This window comes from Zerene cesonia, chromosome 29, assembly GCF_012273895.1.
Source record: "Zerene cesonia ecotype Mississippi chromosome 29, Zerene_cesonia_1.1, whole genome shotgun sequence".
Lineage (NCBI taxonomy): Eukaryota > Metazoa > Arthropoda > Insecta > Lepidoptera > Pieridae > Zerene > Zerene cesonia.
This window is the reverse complement of record NC_052130.1, coordinates 183969-204645: the sequence shown is the minus strand read 5'-3', so window position 1 is coordinate 204645 and position 20677 is coordinate 183969. Positions and strand designations below refer to the sequence as shown.

General features: G+C 31.7%; 2 protein-coding genes across 2 annotated transcripts in view; one reads left to right on the top strand and one right to left on the bottom strand.

Moving 5' to 3' along the window:
* Positions 1-20677, bottom strand: part of LOC119837758 (complexin) — a 156977-nt gene that overhangs the window by 57323 nt on the left and 78977 nt on the right. The window contains exon 3 of the mRNA XM_038363498.1: positions 12337-12418. Coding sequence (XP_038219426.1) covers positions 12337-12391 — 55 coding nt within the window. The 5' untranslated portion in view covers positions 12392-12418. The remainder of the gene's footprint in view (positions 1-12336; positions 12419-20677) is intronic.
* On the top strand, positions 4607-7382 carry LOC119837757. Its single transcript, XM_038363497.1, has 2 exons — positions 4607-4674; positions 6819-7382. Exons 1-2 carry the CDS (start codon positions 4627-4629, stop codon positions 7245-7247), a joined length of 477 nt encoding a protein of 158 aa, XP_038219425.1. The 5' UTR covers positions 4607-4626; the 3' UTR covers positions 7248-7382.

Sequence of the window (20677 nt, the reverse complement as noted above, 5' to 3'; positions counted from 1 at the left end):
GTTGCCGAGACAAAATTAAAACAGCTCGGATTACGTACTCTCTGCAATCCGATTACAGCTGGTAAAGGTATCTTGAAAGAACATCATTTTTTGTTATTTGGTTCTTTAAAAAATGAAGGGTATTTCGAATTGTAATAAAAACATAATTTTTACTAACTTTACGAAAAGAATCTATAAAATGGAAAGACGAGAAGAATGGAGAGAAGGAAAAGACATCTTGTTTTATTTGTAAATAACGACGTACAAAAAAAAGTAAAAAAACTAGTTTGTTTTTATAATAAATAATCGCGTAACCCATAAAGATACCAGGTGGACAGAAGCGATTAGGCGGTCGCTTGCAGTTCGCTGAAGCATACGTGGTGTTTATTATCTCTCCCGCCCAGCTTCGCCATTTGTCACATTTTTCATTATTATACTTTTAGTTTCGTAACACAGAGTAAAATAATAGCTGCTCATATTTATTTGAGAAAAATATTGGAAAATAAGAGACTCTTCTCATTTACATATATATTGTTTAAATGGTTAAGTAATAAAATGTAATTTCTCTTTTCTGTTCTCCCATTTTGTAAAAAAACGAGGAAATTTTTATATTATTATTAACATAAAAAAGACTCATAGAGGGAGATGACAATACAAATTAGATTATTCACTCGTTCATTCTTTAGCGATATTGGCATGCATGTACCAGGCGCACAGAAACGATCGGGAGGTTGCTAGCTCATTGAAGTGCGTTATCAACATAACCCAGCCGTGGCGAAGTGGTTACACCAGATTAGTTTCGGCGACTTTATAGCTTCTAAACTTATGTTTTGAAATATTTATTAAGATTGAATAACTCCTCAACATCTTACATATATGTCTATATCTAAATTATTATTATCAAAATATCATGCACACTAAAATTAATCAATACCAATGCAGCGGATTCAATACAGATAGACAGACATACTGTCACGCTACAGAACGATATATTTTCACAAATAGCACAATTACACTGTCTATACAAATCGGATGCAATATAAAAGTTCCAGAGGCCCGTTGCCATGGCAACCGCTAAATTGCCTGTAAAATTCAAATCACATTGAATCGTGTCCCGCGATAGCTTTTAGACCATTGCGATACTTTGTATTTCTTGTGACGCTACGTGAAAGAATCCAAATAGAAAATACGCTTTAGAGGGTATTCAAGGTCAAAGCTTTTTTTTTATTCATACATAACATTAAACAACCATGCGCTTAGATTTTGGTACAAAGTTATACGTGTGAAGTTAGTATGTTATAATTATTTTTATCAAAAAACTGAACCGTCTGCACATTGTCAAAACTAGACTAAACTGAAATGGGATTACTTCCGGGTTCACAAATGGGAACTTTCAAATAAGGAAGAATCGTTAAAATTGGTATAACCAGTCGAAAGCACTGAAGTAACAATGTAAGAAACGTACAGTGGAATTTATAACCTCGGTTGATAAGACTAAAATATTATCCAATATAGCATGCTTATTCGTGCATATATTAAAATATGGTATATTTAAATGTTCGTATCATTATGACTTTTTTTAAATGGATTAAAAGCACGATTATATTATTATTAAACCAGTTAGTTATTTTACGGGCGTGGTAAACAATTGTATTAAATTCGTTAAATCTTAATTCCAAGAAACAAATAGTCATAAATAATATTTTGTACACGATTATCTCGAAATTCATTAGAAAGCTTCCCTGCTGATAAGATAAAGGTATCGTTAAATATATTTGTTGCTTTGTAAATTTACCGACTGTTTACTCATAAAATAAGTGGTGTTGACGACGACATCTCACCAGGGTAACATATTTAGTAGGGATCGAACACACACTGTTATAATATTTATAATTCATCAACTTTAATAATAACTTAAAGAAGTGAAGTGAACATTGTGTTTTGATGAGACTTTCCAGATTTCAGTCGATTGACGAAATGACGATTCAAATGTGCTTCTTAACGAAGTCCAATTTATTAATAAATATTTGAGTTTGAGTTTAGATGATTAGGGTACATCCCATTATTATTTTGTAAAAAATTAAGTCACATTTATTACAAAAAACTTTTTATTAATTAATCTATTTTATAAAATAAGGCCAAATATGAATTAATCTTCTCCGTTATCCATCGAGCTACCAGGAACACATAACAAATAAAGAGCAACATAAATACCCGGGCTATCTGGCCGGATAACTGGATTTATCCGCCAATAGCGATAAACCGGACCCGCTCGTAACGGATCCGGATGTTTAGCGGATATTTTGTTTATTACGTCATTTAATAGTTGCTAGTTTCAGTCGTGTGGGCTTAAATAAATTTTTCGAATACTTTATACACGAAGTAAGATACTTCATGCTTGGAAAATATTGAATCCTGGCTATCTTAATTAAGTTAATAAGATAAACTTATGAAATTATTATGTTACCGATCCTTGATAAGTATACAAGGTTTGAATTAAAAATGGGTCAATATCGAGTCTGAACTTTGAAGGAGTGGGTTACGTACAATCATTCAAACATGCAGGTAAAGCGAATAAAAGCGAGTTAATAATAATATATTATATACATATAACAACTACAGTTGGGGTCAACTCGTTCTAAGATTCAAACCCTTAGGTATAGGTGTGTTCCAAGTGCCTTCACATCACGGCGAGGGACGCGAAGGAATGCCTAGACCCGTCGCAGATCCTGAATAACCTAGCTAGCGGAGTATGCGACAAAATTCCGACGTCTTCCCTTTGATCGGGTTACGTTTTTTGCTGAGGTCAGTAGACGTGATGTGGTATTTAACTAAGCTGTTATGTTTTTATGCCCACTTATATTATTTGACCGCCTCCTTGGTACAGTGGTTAACGCGTGAGCGTAGAACCGAGGGGTCCTGGGTTCAATTCCGGGTAGGGACGCAAAAAAAAAAAAAATGTCTCGGTCTGACAGGACACAGAAGGCTGATCACCTACTTGACCGCTAAGAAAAGCGATCAGTGAAACAGATGTACATCAACTGCCCCATACCCCGCTAGGGGACACGGGACTTCACTTAATATTATTGACGAGAAAGTTACTCTGTCTGCCCGTTACATCTAAACCACTGAAACGATTTGTATGAAATTATGTACAGAGTACTAGGTACAGTTTAAGAACCAAGAATGGACGTAGAATTCTTAGTATTTATCCCGGAAATCCCACGAGAAAGGGAACCATTTGGGTAATACCCCAGGTTATCTTCTACTTTAATAGGCGGGAGTTAAAAAAAGTTAAATAACACTAGCTGCGATTAACAAAACAACGTTTGAGCCCTGTTCCATACAGATACAGATTGTATACAAAAGAACAACAATTATAGTTTGCTCATCACATACGTATGTATCTAGTTCTATATAATATTAACGTCTAGTTACATAATATTCAACCTTTTTATAATCAAACAGTAGGTATAGCAGCGAGCAGGCCACTGACAAAAACAAAAAAGAGACAAAAATTCGAATTTCGAATTCGCAAGCATATGACCATACTTAAACCGATCACTCAATGAAATTCTGAGTGAATTTATTTTATAGAGTTAGGCGGCACTCGGAAGTGAGAGCACGTCTCACCGTAAAGCGAGCATTCCGCACATAGCGGCCCCTCCCCCGATATTTGTCGACACCGCATATTAAGACTTGCCGCATTCTTTCTACGATATTGAGGGTCTTTAGAACAATAGGGGAATTTAATGCTGGAAGTGGGTTATTCCATTTGAAATTTACGCTCTGTGCGGGAATAATATTTATATGGAACTACTAGTTCTGTCTGCGATTTCGAATCAATACACTATACCACAGATAATACAATACTAGTATGTTATTATGACAGCTTAATTATATACCTATGAATTCTTCAGATGATTTCGCATTCTATCGCCTTATGCTTTTCTAGCAAAACGTACATTTTGACCGTCTTCTTAATGTATATGGTTGTCAAAATTATCAAAATGCCCGGGTTGGCGCTAAAATTTATATAAATATATACATTATAAGGCTTATGGTTTAGGATACAGTTAGCAATTATACTTTATCAATATAAAATATTAAGTTAGGTATTAAAATGCCTTCATAAAATTATGAGTTGACATATGACTAATGTAATGCGCAGTATATATTTTTAAAACTAAACTTATATATAGTTGCCATTTTTGAAAACGATTTTTATTATAAATATATACTTAAATATACATTTGAGTTAATAATTATTTTATTTGCAATTGCAAAGACTAAAATTCTCAATTTTTTTGTAATATTTTTATTCAATTATTAGAATGTCAATTAAAAACAATTTTAAATTTGCAAACATAATTAAAAACAATAACAAATTAGCTTTTCACTGGCACATATTAATCATTTCTTAAAATAAACAATTCTCTAATTACTCGAAATTAATTGTACACAAAAGTGGGGGTAGATCCATTATTAATACATCATTACACTATTTAAGTCCCTATTGGCTTACAGTTAAACGTGATAATCGCTTGCAGTATTGAACACAGGTAATTGTTAAAAAATTTTAACGTCATATTTAAACGATCAACGTTCGAGAAAGGTATGTTTTAGTGTCGCTTAGTGTTAGTGAATATGTTAAGTGACGAAGTGTTTTATTACAGCGATGCTATTTTTCAGTTGGTAAGTCTATTGTATACACTCTTACGATATATAATTATTGCGAATAGTTAAAAACTGATTCAAGGTTCGTACTTAGTATGTAGGTATTCATTGATTTCTCAAACGTTTATATATGGAAACGTTTTGTAGTTACGTGTAATATTATAATTGTTTTAGTTCCAAATATGAATGTTTTCGAAAACGTTTTATTTCGTGATAGCAGTATTTGTGTTAGTTTTTTATATATTACATACTATATGTTAAATTAATATGTATATCTATATATATAAAATTCTCGTGTCACAGTTTTCGTTGCCATACTCCTCCGAAACGGCTTGACCGATTCCTCTGAAATTTGGTAAGCATATTGGGTAGGTCTGAGAATCGGCCAACATCTATTTTTTATCCCGATATTCCTACGGGATACGGACTTACGCGGGTGAAACCGCGGGGCGCAGCTAGTCTAATATATAAAATTCTCGTGTCACAGTTTTCGTTGCCGTACTCCTCCGAAACGGCTTGACTGATTCTTATGAAATTTTGTGTTCATATCGGGTATGTTTGAGAATCGGCTAACATCTATTTTTCACACCCCTAAATGATAAGAGTAAGGCAGAACAGCGTTTGCCGGGTGCAGCTAGTTATAGATAAATTTAACAAAACATCTCATGTCATTAACAAAAGAATCAAGAAATTTGAGATCTTTGAGAAATTTAAACGGCAATTTTAAAACCTTTTTTATTCTTGGAAACTTTTACAAGGATTTTAGGAATAGTCATTTTTTATAAGCTTCACCTGTATGTTTGTATGTAACGGACTCATTTGGACTAGATTATGATCTGCTATAACGGTACATTCTTAATTCAAACGTTTTACAATTGTTTTCAAGGATCAGTGACGATACAATATATTCATGACATTATCATATTGATAATTATTATTTTTGAAATTTGGTACAATTTAGATGAAATAAAACTAAAGCGTGGCTTTTATCTATAGTACTAGCGGTCGGCCCCGGTTTCGTCTGTGGTATATATATAGCTAAAGGCCTTTCTCAATAAATGATCTATCTAAAATTTATCGAAACGGACCAGTAGTTTCTGAGATTAGCGCGTTCAAACAAACAAAGAAAGAAATTCTTCAGCTTTATCATATTAGTATAGATTAAACCAATTTGAAAGATCGCTTCTACCGAGAATCTCTTCAGTATGTGAAGTCAAAAAAATACATGAAAACGAATTAGCTGATTGTCCATTTGGTTTAGAATGGTGTCGACATGGTTTAAACATTAATGTTTATAGCTCATGAATGTGTAATAGTATCGCTAGTTATTGCCCGAAGCATCGATTGCGTTTGAATTCCAAATCTTAACTTTCATCAAGTCATTTGGAGACATACCAAAATTTTATTTAAATCGATCGGCCGTTTAAGTGGAGTTCAGTGTGTTCAGTATAAAAACATAATATATTAAAAAATATGAGATATTAAAAAAATATGTTCTCACAAATTACAAGGAAACGGATTAGGGATTCCCAGAATCACTTTTATTATTGAAGTAATAAAATGAGGTTGAAGGAACGCCTGCTTTGCAATTTTTCTCTTATTATTTTCAATATAAATTCATAAATACTGGAATAATTAAAACGTTTATTAAGTGTCAAATTCATCAATATCAAACTTAATATATAAACTACCCAATAATTACTTAATCTAAACTAAAATAAGTAATATTATATTTGTAGATATCCTACTTTCTACTAATATTATAAATGCGAAAGTTTGTAAGGATGTGTGTGTGTTTGTTGCTCTTTCACGCAAAAACTACTGAACCGATTGCAATGAAATTTGGTACGTAGATGCTGCATGCTGCAGCTGGACAACTGGAATAAATGTATCAAATAAAATTTAAAAGTTTGTTTGCTTGTACGCGCTAATTTGGAGCTGGAGGAACGACTGGTTCAAAATGAAAAGTTATTTATCTAATACATAGTCCATTTTTTTAAGGATGGCTTTAGGCTATGTAACATCAAGTATGTTGTGCGTGAAACCGCAGGGCACTACTAGTCATATAATAGAATGTTGAATTTTGTGAAAAATATCAATTTCATATCCATCTCATCTAAGTACAAGTATTTCTAATAATTCATATCCATCTCATTTCACAGGAAATCAACCTCCAAAATAAACACAGGGAGCTGATAGCGATGCTGGATGCGATCGAACAACGCGACTGTTTAGTCTGCTACCAACTCAAATGTCGCTGTAATAAAATCGTGGAAAATGGCAACACAGGCGGCACAGATAAAAAAGGTGACGGGCCAGCGCCTCCGACATCGGCAAAAGAAAACACGAACGGTGAAATCGAAGCGTGGATTAAATCCAGCAAGATCACCAGCGACACAAAAGAAATGTCGGAAAACGAAAAGAAAGTGTTGCAGATTAAACAGAGTCTTTTGAAGGACAGCGCTGCCGTGGAGGCGTTCTTCAGATCGTTCAAGTTGCCGCCAAAAACTTCGGTGACGTTTATGTCAAATAAATTGGCGGAGGCGTTTTTGCGCGCGAAACAAACAAAAGCAGAGTATAGCTATTTTTAATTACGATTCAACTGTTATATTCGTTATCGTGGATTAATAATATAAAGTAGGAAGACTTTAGTTCTTGCCTCTATTTGCTATTTAATTACCGCATAAATAAATTTGTTAATTATTAATCGTAATTACCTAAATGATTTGCCATTATATACTACAGGTTGTAATTAGTACGTAAAAAAATTCACGATAAAACGAAAACAAACGAATGTATGTTCTCGTTGTTTTGTATAAAAAAAAACATTTAAGAGGCCTTTCAAAACGAATAGCAAAAAAATAAATAAATAAAATATTCACTATATAGAAACAAAAACTACTCCAAGATATATTTCTTCATATAAGAGTGCAAAGGTTAAAAAATAAAAACTCGTTTTAATTCGGTCGTGACGACAAAAAATTGCTTCAATAATGACTTGTATATAGTCGTGGTAACATATTATTATATATTTTATCTACTATTAAATTAAATTTTAAGATGATTATTAATTACAGGCGACGCGGACACGACACAATGTCGTCACGATCATTTAGAAACGAGCTTTCGTAATTATAATGAAAAGTATGATTATTATTAAGAATTAAGATTGAGTTTATAACTATAGGTTAGAGAATTATTATGTGCCATAATAAATCTAGAATTTTTTATTTCTTACATCGTGGTTAATAGAAATAAACATTAATTTGTTTTATAGGGAGAAATAATAAGTGTGTGAAATAAACTATTTGTATAAAAACGGCTTTCATTTTATTTATTATTGCATAACATTGAATTTGAAAATACATCAGTACGACAGCTATATTGCTCAGATATTTTAAAGTTAAGTTTACTATATACTATATTTTTATATTTATTTGCTTGTTTACATAAATAACGCTGATATGAACTTTAATTGATGAAGCTGATTTCCTATCAAATACCAAGCCAACCAAACCAAGGGAAGGAAGCAGTTTTATTCTCAGGTAATTCCTGTGATGATGATATACAAGCTTTCCACCCACGGCTTCGCTCAACACACTTTCATTTACAACTCTATTATTATTTATAGTATAGTATTTTATAACATTATTATCATAGATAGTTATATAAATATAAAAGAATTGGGTACACTTGCTTCATGCATAGGATTTTGTTTCACCTCAGTAATATGTATTTTTAAGCATTTTTAGTTAACTAACTATGTATCTACAGTTCCATAATTAAACAATTATATAACTTTTTGGTTTGTCCGTTTTTAACCCGACAGTTGAAGTATTTTTAAATAAATTACGGAACCCTTCCTTCTAGGTGCAATATCAGAAATTAATATTAGAAATTAGCGTTTCCGAATAAAATAAATACAAATCCATTATATAAAGAATAAATAAATAACAAATCCTTCCAAATTAGTTATTAAAAAATCTAAACAAAGGTAAAGTAATCGTTGAAACCTTTACACAAACTAAAGCGAGCCTTTCATAAACTTCTAAGATTTTTAAAACAATTCAAATCCGCTCTCTGAAGCATTCTTTCAAAGAAATTTTTAAAGCCTTTGTTAAAACAATGGGATTATTCTAGAAAATGCATTCACACAGACGCCATCTGCGCTAATAAAACTGTAGGTGATTATAAATTGTTTATCTGTCAGATAGTTTAAGACTTATTAACCTTTTTGTGGTGGCATTTTGGGAGATTCTTAAAAGAGTTTGGAAATAAAAAAATATTTATAATTTTGAGATGAGAATGTGTGGGAATAATAATTTGTTTAAATACATGGTACGTAATGTTTCATTCAACCAAATACTGCACGGCTAGGTACGATCTCATAGGAGAAAATATTGTTTCAATTTTTGTTGTATATATATTATATGTATATGCCATATATACAACCATAATATATGCCTAAAAATTAGAAAAATTAATTGTATGAAATAAAGTATACATATACTTAGATTGAATCAATTTCGGTGGTATGGTTCCTGTTCTGCTAAAAAAAAAAACAAAAAATGTTGCTATAATGTAAATTAAATTAAGTCGTCGCGTCGTTGCGGTTAACCACAAATGTAGAAAAGGTATTACTAAATTATGCGTAATAATGGCTTGATATTAAATTCTCCATTAAAGGTCCAAAAGTTAAGTTTAAATTTTGAAAATAATTCCTTATATTGGAAAAGAGGTACTTGGAACTTCAAGACACTAACAAATTTTATTATAAATATTTTAACAGATGGCACCTTTAAAATTTGTGTTACTCGCATAACTTACAAAAAAAAAACAAGATGGCATTTTTCAAATTTAGAATTGATATGACAGATGACTATATGCACATAGATATTCTGCTATCTAGGTATACCTAGCTTTTTCCATTAATTGTCTTCATATGGAAGTTCACGGACTCAGCGCGTACATTACGTATCATTTACAACTAAGCGAGGCAAAAAAGTTCCTGAATAAATAAAAAACACATATTTTTAAATCTAAACTAAGAAATGCTGGAAAAATATTTAAAGAAAATATTAACGAAGATGTTTGGTAGGTAAGAATGTTCGTGGCGTTATTTAGGTCACGAATAAAGCATGCGAGTCTCGTCGTAAGCGTGAAATTTTAATATTTTCCATATATTTTGCTCCGTAATTTTGTGTTTTGGTAAACAGAAATTCTGACGAAATGTTGGCTTGATTGAATGAACCGTATAATATTCATTGTTAAATGATAATTTTATTCGTAAACTTGATTGGAAAAATTCTTTCAGTAACAGGTTTTATTATATCACAATTTAATAATTATTTGCCCCTGTTATTTGTTGTGTTTTATTATTTACTTGTGGCCGCGGCTCTGCACGCGTATGTAACTTCGGTGTAGTTTAATAGATGTTATTATACATATAAACCTTCCACTTGAACCACTCTATCTATTAATAAAAAACCCATAAAAATCCGTTGCGTAGTTTTAAACATCTAAGCATACATAGGGACACAGGGACAGAAAAAGCGGCTTTGTTTTATACTTTGTAGTGTTATTTTAGACGGCGGAGTATAAATTTGCGTCTATCTACAATTTCGTTTAGATTAGTTGTGCTGTGTGTTGGGGTGTAATCGAGTTAATAATCTATAAATCCAAAGTTTCATAGGATTTTTAATTCAATTATTTCTTTCTGTTTTTCTAGATTTCAAACAAAAAGTAACGTTATAGTTATCACTTGTACTTTTATTTTTATTCTTGAACTTGCATTTTTGTATGTTAGTAACGTTTTCACGTCAAAAGCAATGGACCGATTAAATAACCGATTTTCACGATGAGAAAGCTGTAACTGTTTAATAAGCTATTGCAACCTTACAAACAACCATTTAGACTTTCTTCATATAAATCTGTATTGTTGATGTATATTAAATATTTTCCAGTGATATCTTCGGAAGCCGATGGGAAATTAGCGTTTAAACGTCTCCATTCATTACCACTCGCCTGGGACATCATTTTTTATCCGCTATCTGGGTAGACACTTCGGGGAGACTCTGTGTTAAGCATTCTATGGGAATTATAATAATATCTGCTATATATTTTTAATGAATTGTATTTATTGTTATTGTATTACTTTAATTTCTACCCCATTTACGTTATGTGGGTATGATATAGTGGTAATAAGAGATAAAGAATTATTTTTGAAATTGTGAATTATTTAGCTACTACGTGAAGCTCATAATATGCATTCAATGAAGTATTGTTATTAATATATCAAGCAATGAATTGTGTAAAAATGTTATAATTAATTCACTTTGTTTCTAAAAAATCTTTGCAGAATTATTTCCTATTACATAACGTCATATTACAGTCCGCACTATCCATTTGAGTTAAATATTATTTATTGATAAATGTTTCTATTCTTTTGTGATTTTACTTATCTTTAAGATACACAGATATATTAACATACGTTTGTTATCAAGCGTCAGTGTCCCTCACGTATGAACCCTGACGGCTGCAAAACACGTTGAGAAATCTGATTTTTAACTATCACAATCCACGTCAGCTCCTCAGTCACAATATAGTGAGGTTTTATTGGCCAAATGAAGCTATAACACGCTCCGATGCGACTTTATCTCTTCTGATATCATGATATAGTTGATTCTATATGTTATGTGTGTGTCTCTTCACTATATTATTGTCTTGAGACTTGGAAAATTATGTACCTTCCTTTCATATGATTTTAATAAATGCTAAGCTTAATCAAGGAAAGGTATTTATTTATTTATAATACTTTGTTGCACCAACTTAGACAGAAACAACAAGAGATATACAGAAACAATAGGAGATGGTACTGTTGATTAAATGGAATAATCAGTTATTATAAAGACTGTATCAGTATATAAGTACATCGCAGTCAGCCGTTTTATTGAGAGCCTAAGCTCTTTATATGCCGGCTGATGACGTTGAGGGATATTTATTTTAAAAATGTCTTAATGACCTATTTTCTATGTTTTTCATTATTTATACTTCATTTCTTTACGTGTAATACCTAGTATCTTCTCCCACAGGGTATCTATTAATGTAGTATTTTAGTAATGTTACATATATCCTTTTATATAAGGCAGTTTCCTCTGCGTGTTTTAGGTGCTGGTGTTGTTTTTGTAACCCAGGAATAGTTATTGAGATTTGCATACTTTTATCGGCAATAATCTTAATTTCAATAGATCAGTTTAATAAGTTTTTTAAAAGTTTTTATTGAAATATTCATAATACACTACAGAAAGAACATGTGTATTTAAAAGGCAGATACTACATAAACTTTTAAAAAAATTTGTGCGAGTTTTTTCTTATAAATTTTCCATTACTAAGTATTCATCAAATAGTGAACGAATCAATTCTACAATTAACCGTTTGTTTAATATAATATAACTTTGTCTTAACATTTTTGTAGAATCGTCTGTGGCTGTGTGTTTTGTTACCCCTAAGAATTACAGACTACGTAATATTATATAAGTAGGTAAATCAAAAGTGATATTATTGTTTTTGATATTCAATACGTCTGCAATTTAAAACCTCGTAAAGGATTAATTATTAATCAACATTTGCGTTAACATATTAATTCCCATTCATTAATCATTATAATTAATTAAGCCTTACCTTTTACAGCGCTTAATTTGTTGCCGACCATCTGCTTCGCCACGAACGCCGCCATCTTGCTTTACTTTGTTTTTTATTTAATCTGTAACAATTAAAAAAGTATTATTTGTCAAAATTTCTACGTAGTTTGTATGTACTTCCTTACTGCTTGCCCTGGCTTCGGCCATTTACCGTTTCATATAAAATATGAAAATATAAAAATCAAGAAATATCTATGGGATTTTTCTTTGCAAGCTTTATATATAACGTAAATAAACTTAACATAGACACATTAATACATTTTATCTTAATTAGATTTAATAAGGAATATTCAAAATGTCGTATAAAAGTATAAACAATAATCTAAACTGCCAGAAGTTTAAGCAATAAATAACGAACCATTTGTAAATGAATCGTAATAAACGTAGAATGACAAGTGTCATTAAAAATTCTGAAAGTTGAGACGTTAGGGGCCCATTATATCACTTTTATAACGAACTTTATAGCTCGGAAGAGCTTGGGTGGAGTTGTAAAAGATTGGAAGTTAAACCTACTTGGAATTCAGCTAAGTACGTGGTTCGGTTAAGACTATGTAAGTGTATAATCAATGGTTTACACTATGTCATTAAGAGCCGCTGCGATGTTAGGTTACCTTGGTTTGTAGAAGTTTTTTATTTATTTAAAATGCACATTACAGATTGAGAGAAAATTCATTACATAGTTTTTATGTTCACATCCCAATCCAATAAAAATGTGTACAATTATTATCCACATTGCGATACAGGTTAACAACTATTGTGTTATTTTCAAATATATAATGACAGTAAAAAAAATATACATATATTTTTTTTCCATTTAAAATAACAATAAGCTGAATATTCATTTTATATAAAATTTATGAATAACTTTAATTAGTTTAATTAGTTTTACTAAGCACACTTAGTAAATAGTCTAACATATTTGAACTTAAACTAGAATGCGAGCAGTCTTTTGTTTTTATAACGCAAATAAGTACATTAAGCTTAAGTAAAATTAAAAAATTTACTTTAATGAAATAATCTAATAAACGATCTCACTCACTTATACAAAGTATTCGTAAAAAATAATAATAGTTAAAAGTAAATCCTGGCAACCGTAATCAGGGTAATGAGATAATCTCATGAAATTATTGTATTGTCACCGATCCTTGATAAGCGTACAGAGTATTAATCAAAAAAGTGACTTAAAACCGAGTCTGAGAAAGACGGTTATATACAAACATTGAATACAAAAACATTTATAAGTTAATTATCCTTGATCAATAAGGTCAATTTCATTTGAAAACAATGACAATCTTCCTACTAAGCCACTTCATATATATTTAAAACATTCAATAAAAATATGACTCAATCTAATATTTTACGAGAACACAAATCTTGATTTGCCATCTAGTGGTTGATCTTAGAACTACTACGTAGAAAGAAAGTGCTTTCTAATGCGTAGTTCCGGAGTCACAACTAGATGGCGCTGAACTTCTTACAGACGAAGAAGGTCTTAGCGTCGTTGTTTCCATAGCAATAAAGATGTCAGGAAGCGAGGGAAGATATAAAAGGTGAAATACTGAATAAAAAACAGTTGTTCGACTAATTTACTTTTAAATGAGAATAAAGGCTTTTTTTTCCAAAAATTATTACTCACATTAACATCAAATTATCAAGCATTAGATATATTTACAATTAAATCTGTAAACAGTGTCCATTTTGGCAACATTTATCAAAACAATCACTGTTGAACTAAATTTAAATTGCTTACTATGAAGGTTTATAAATTTTTCCCGAAAAGCCAAAAAAATACCTTGAAAAGCAGATTTCACACACGAAACGCATCCAAAAGATTTGATATATAGCATCGGATGAAGGGATAATTGTTATGGTGATATATAACCCTTTCCAGATTTCATTGTGCTTTTAACTTCATATATTTAAAAGCAATCAGTATTGTTTATGTTTGGGGACGCGATGATTTAATGGGTTTTTATGTGTACTCTGTAACGTAATGCTGATTTATATTCATTATTCCATAGGTATATGTGAATACTGTTATCTAAGCTGTGTAAAATACACCAGTAATAGCTAATGTTGCAAAAATATATGAAGATATGAGTTATATAATGCCATTAAATATGTCTGTAGGTATTTACTTCTTACAACAAATTTATGACAGATATACATACATTTAAATATTGCTAAGCATTAATGCTATCCTACTAATATTATAAGTGCGAAAGTTTGTAAGGATGTGTGTGTGTTGCTCTTTCACGCAAAAACTACTGAACCAAACAGATTGCAATGAAATTTGGTACGTAGAGCGCTGGACACCTGGAATAACATACATACAAAGGCAACGTTTTATCTCGATATTCCTACGGGCTACGGACTTACGTGGGAGAAACCGCGGGGCGCAGCTAGTAGGTTATAAAGGAATAAATGGACAAATTTTCACAAATAATCATCATCATCAAAAATTATGAGACAACATCCCCCACTCTTTCAAAGTTTCTGGTTTTAAAGCATGTTTTAAAACCAAAAACGCCATATCAATATAATATTGATTATTTATCAAAATTCGTACGTTTTAACTTAGGATACTTATACATACGCAACCACGTGTTGTAATTTGATATTTTTGAATAACATTATTATGGTGGAAGAACACCTTATCATCTTCGACACCCCGGAGAATTCAACACACACAACTCAACATATTATAAGCAGAAAACATAAATCCTCGTAAATATACTCATAACTTGTTCGCCAATCTTGTAACGATCTTGTAATAGATCACCTAGTGCTAGACTCAGTCTATCACTAAAGTTTTATCCGAACACTAATAAACCACATGTAGTGTAAGCCTTGCGGGCACCTGTCGGTGCCTCGGCGACGCGGCGAATAGTTTCAAACTTGCAGACTTCGATGGAATAGTAATTGGTTTTCTAGACTGTTCTAGATAACCTAGTTACTTATTATAACAAAAATTTCAACTAAGCGTATATTTAAATCAGGTAATGTTTTTTGCTTTTTATTATCTCACAAAAGAACACACACACATGACGCACACACACACACACATGACGCACACACACACAAAGGGATATAAAAACAATGCATTTTATACATTGTAGACACAATTTTTCATAGTAAATTTAATAGGGTATCTAAACAATAATAATGTAAACTTGTATTTTCAAATAACACTGTTCATTTTGTACAAGTGTAGATTTTCTGTTCCCTAAAATCGATGACATGGTTTATAAAACAGCACGAATACATTTAGTGGTATGTTAACTTCAGTGTTGTTATAAAATTAGCAATTATGTTTCTTTGTGATTATCACAAAAAGCGTAAATTAACATATGTTACAACCACATGTGAATGTAAAAGATATAGAAGTTACTTTTTGAATGAAACACAATATACATACCTTTACGATACGCTAATACCTTTATGTTACCATAACAAAGTAAATATTGAGTGGAATTTTCCCAGTCGGTTCCCCGGGCCGGTTGTCAGCCCGCAATAAACTAAAGTTTGTGCGGTTATGTCAGAATTATGGCTATAAATTATCGGCCCAATGGATTTCCCGGGATTTAGGGCACATGCTATGGGAAACCTTCGAGTACGTAGCGAGATATTTTGGGTTATTCAAACGTGATCCACTTGTCAAATACATTCTAATCTATGTACTAGATGTATATAGAGGGTTATGTAATGTTAATGTAATGATAGATTAGAACCTGGATGGGATATAGCTCTTATTTAAAAATGTGACTTAGCTATACATTACATATACTTAAAAGTGGTTTGATATACGAAAAAGATACTAACATTTTATCTACGAATACTTAACTAGCTGTTCGTCCCGACTTCTTCCGTGGTACATATATAGCCTTTGTCGCTCAGTGACGTTGCAGTTTTCCAACAGTGAAAGTACTTTTGTAATCAGTGGAACAGTTTTTGCGTGAAAACATTACACACATAATAAACTACAAAAATTACATTACAACATTACAAAAACTACCTCTTTAAAATATTATTGTAGATAACAATATAAGCATATTCAAGAGTTCTCAGGAAAAAAGGATATCAAAATTTCTTTCACCGATACATACGAACAAGACACCACGAGCAAAACCGGGGCGGACAGAAAGCTATTAAAGAAATCGCATTCACAAAATAAATTATTCATCGTCCACCTTAATTAATTCAATGTAAATATTAAATAAAAAGATGCATTTAAATGCTGAAATATTAATAAACTTCGCTCGCAGTTCCCAACTAAATTATTTACACGATACGGCTGTCGAATGATAATTAGCAATGAAACTGCCAATGAACTCCAACTGTACGTACTATCTACACTTAATATTTTTTTGTTTGTTTGAACGCACTAATCTCAGGAACTACTGGTCCGATTTAAAAAATTTTTCAGTGTTAGATAGCCCATTTATCGAGGAAGACTCTAGGCTATATATTATATTTGTACTTTTTAAACTGGAGCATAATTTATTTCGTCGCAATAGGTATATTTAATTTGTGCATGTAACTAAATAAATATTATCAACAAAATAGTCATAGGCCTAAATAAATATGGTTCGGTGCAGATTTATGTAGATATAAAATGGGATCACGTGACATTAGTTAATGACGTTAATGGGTTGAAAACTCACGAAGTTATCCAGTAACAAATAATAAAAAAATACACGACGCGGACTACCAACAACAGTAACAGCAGTACAGAGAATTAGCACAGCGAATCTCCTTCGTTTTTAGAAACGTCACTTTAAAGCATGTTATGACTACGTGCAAAAATGATATATTTTGGGATCTCATATGAAACACTTTCATTTATTTCCAATATTACATACAAACGTATGTATTTACTAACTTGTACTTATGTACTATGTACATATTAACTTGTACTTACTTTTAAACGTTTTGAATTATAATTTATTGACATTTAATTAAAAAATCCCAATGCATCTGAATCATATTTAATATTACTTTGTATATTTCTTGCACAATGCTATCTTAGCAGGTTTAGTTTTTCAGCAAAATATTTTCGTCTGAATTCTATTTGGGGTACTTACGAATCTTTTGCTATATTTCCAAGTATCGCAAGAAACAAATATGGCTGCCAATCCACGAAAGAAATAGCTCATAGCCCTATAGAATCATACATGCCTTGTATAAATGTTTTACTTAATTACAAACGAATATGTTAGTTATTATTTACACAAAGACAAACTAACAGTTCACTAACACATAGAAAATAAGTAAAACTCCTGTAGTACTCGATTTATATGTAAGAAATTATGTTTGTCCATAGCACTCAGTCACACAAGTCTGTGGCTAACACAAGTCTACACAAATGGCCCAACTTTAATAGCAATAGCGAATGAGAACAGATGAAGCAAGTTTTGTATTCATTAGCTTTATTTATCCGCGTCAGAAAAATTTCTCAGCACAAATTCTCGTTTCCGCGGTGGAATTAATATAAATATCTTAGACATTATTCCCTGTGATGTAGTGGCTCATCTGAGCTCAACAGTTAACAGCTAACGCAAATAAACACCAGTTATATTTATGTTTAATATCTTAAACTTCGCCCAGTTTCTCTGCAATAGCTACACTACACAAAGACAACAGGGAGAAAGAAGAATAAATGCAGGTATTTGTGTGTAGCTATTTATACAGATTTTTGTAATTCGTAGATTTTCGAAGAGGAATTTTTTGTCGACTATTACATAAAATAGAGGCAGCGCTATGTCATTTAATCAAATTCAAATTCAAATTATACGACGATTTTACTACTTTACATGTAGGTCCATCACGCCATCTTTCTAATATTAATATTAAATCTATTTAGAAGAATTCATTTCATTTCAAAAATCTGTTCAATAACACATTCACTTATCCTCATTTCACTCATTTTATTACATATTGCGAATTTATTTCTTTATCTGCCCGGTTACATGTTATTATTTTTTTATTAAAGTAAAATATAAACAAAATTAGAACGGAATATCAAGTAGTTTTGTCAATATATGCCCCGTGGCTCTTACGTGATGGACACACAGACAAACGCAAAAAAAATTCTAACCATTTTCAATTCTAACCGGACGTCAAAACAATATTATTAAAATAGTGAATTAAAATTAAATATTTATTATTTTGTGGTGTAATCCAACTACCCTCCTTACACGCGAGCACAACCAATCACCCCACGATTTTAAAGCACCCGCAACGTCCCTATTGGACTTAGTGACGCATATACGTCACACAGTCTGCATCGATCTTCCGTGACGATCGGATCTCAATAACCGCCGGAGTGCCTTCACGAGGCCTCTAGACATTTCGTGTATAATTCGCATACCGCCGGAGAGCCTTTATGAGGCTTTCTTGTCACCGCATCAATCGAAGAGATCTTTCATAAAGATCGTAACCCGCAACCGCCAGAGAACCTCAACGAGGTTCTCTAGATATCTCAGGCATTGTGCTAGTGTAACCCGCCTTCCATTTGGTGGCGCTGAACTGCCACGTGTGTATGTGTGGAGTGAAGGGCTGGATCTAGTCTGCCTGGCCCGAGCTGGAGGACCGTTGACCGCGTGGTGCTGTGCCTCGTGTTTGCTTGGACGCTACTCCCTCAGACGAGGTATGTGCCGTATGTTCCCGTCTTTCCCTTTTTTGCTACACCACGTAGATTAAGTTTTACAGTCCACTTAATATCGAAATTAATATATATTGGCGCGACCAACGTCTATAAAATATTTATACTGGTTAAGGTATCAATCGTAGAACATAAGTATAAAATGGAATTTATTTATAACGTGTAGGTTTTATAAATTGTTGTTGCTATGATGATGGTGGCATAATATGTATAGATATAACTCTATAAACAAATAAAGTATAATATTCAAAATATGTATTTAATGCACAGAAATAGTCAATATTAATAGGTACTATTTTTGTTATATGAATCTTTGTAAATATATTAATATCTACACCTATACATATACATACCTACAACGCTCTAAATTTAAAAATAGCATTCTTATTTATTAAATAATTATCTCACCTCCCACTTCCCAATCTTGTATCGCCCGTAAATTACTTTTCCTTTCATTTTTGTCATCTACTAAATTACTTCCATTTCCAATGAGTTTCATTCTATTATATTATATTAAAATAAAATAATGAAAAATTATCGACACAAATAAAACCTTAATCATTTTTAAAAATAATCTTTTCGAAATTAATTTTTCTCTCCTCCAGATTCGATCATATTGAAAACTGACAAGAGATGGAGCAGGATAGACTTAACACTTTTGGTTCTAGTATTTTTTTTGGCAAGTTAATTATTTTGTTTTCAATCATCGATTGTACCATACGTTCTTGTGGCAAGTAAAGGAGCAATTGGATAGTGTTTTAGTTTTGTTTGATATATAATTTATGTATGTTATCGTTTCAATAAAAGTCCTGCATCTTTTGATCGCATGTGATAACAAATGCATACAAATAAGATACAGCCAACTTCAAAGTATAACATTTTATGTCGAGTAAAATAGCGAGTTTAATCCTCGATATATCCTCAAAGGAATTTCGTATGTTGTTACTGAATATTCGTCAATAGAAAGATTACAGAAGCATCTAGCTGATAACAGGTGTGATGTATTGGCCAGCTATCGGCGGAAACAGCGATCCATAAGCTGGTAAATGCTTTACTGAATTAGAAGTATTGCTTTTATAATTCAACTAGCCTCTCGCCCGTTCGGGTGTGTTTTCCTAATATATATGCTAATGATCTTTATTTCAAATTCCTTTCAGTTTTCATGTCAGAACCACGTTAGAGGACTGGATTCAGTAAACAGATAAAATGACCAGTATTAGAAAGAACGGAACAAATTCATGAATTTTTTAAAACAATTTAGATTAATTAGCGAGAACTGTTTTAATTTAAAAAGCAAAACAAAAATCAAGATACGTTCGTACAAGAGATATATACAATGTTTTGTTTTCGATCCGTTTGTACTGGCGCTGCATCGCAATGAGTTTCAACTTTGTTTTATTTGGAACTTTTGGATTTATGGCTTCCTTCTGATAAATGGATTTAAAACTCGCGTTAGAACTTTTCAAACGTATTTACGATTTAAGTTAGTAGGTGGGGAATACTTTTTGTAGGATAAATAACATACATGTGTGTTATTTCGAAAGAATATTAAATTTTTAAAGGATAATTATTGTTCTTAAATAATAGTAAAGGAAAAGTGACTTTTTAATTGATTTAATATTTACATGCAATAATTGTGCAACAGTTTATTTATTTT

Coding starts and splice junctions, on each gene's coding strand:
- LOC119837757 (XM_038363497.1), top strand. CDS start 4,627: ATGTTAAGTGACGAAGTGTTTTATTACAGCGATGCTATTTTTCAGTTG. Junction 4,675..6,818: donor GCGATGCTATTTTTCAGTTG/GTAAGTCTATTG, acceptor CTCATTTCACAG/GAAATCAACCTCCAAAATAA.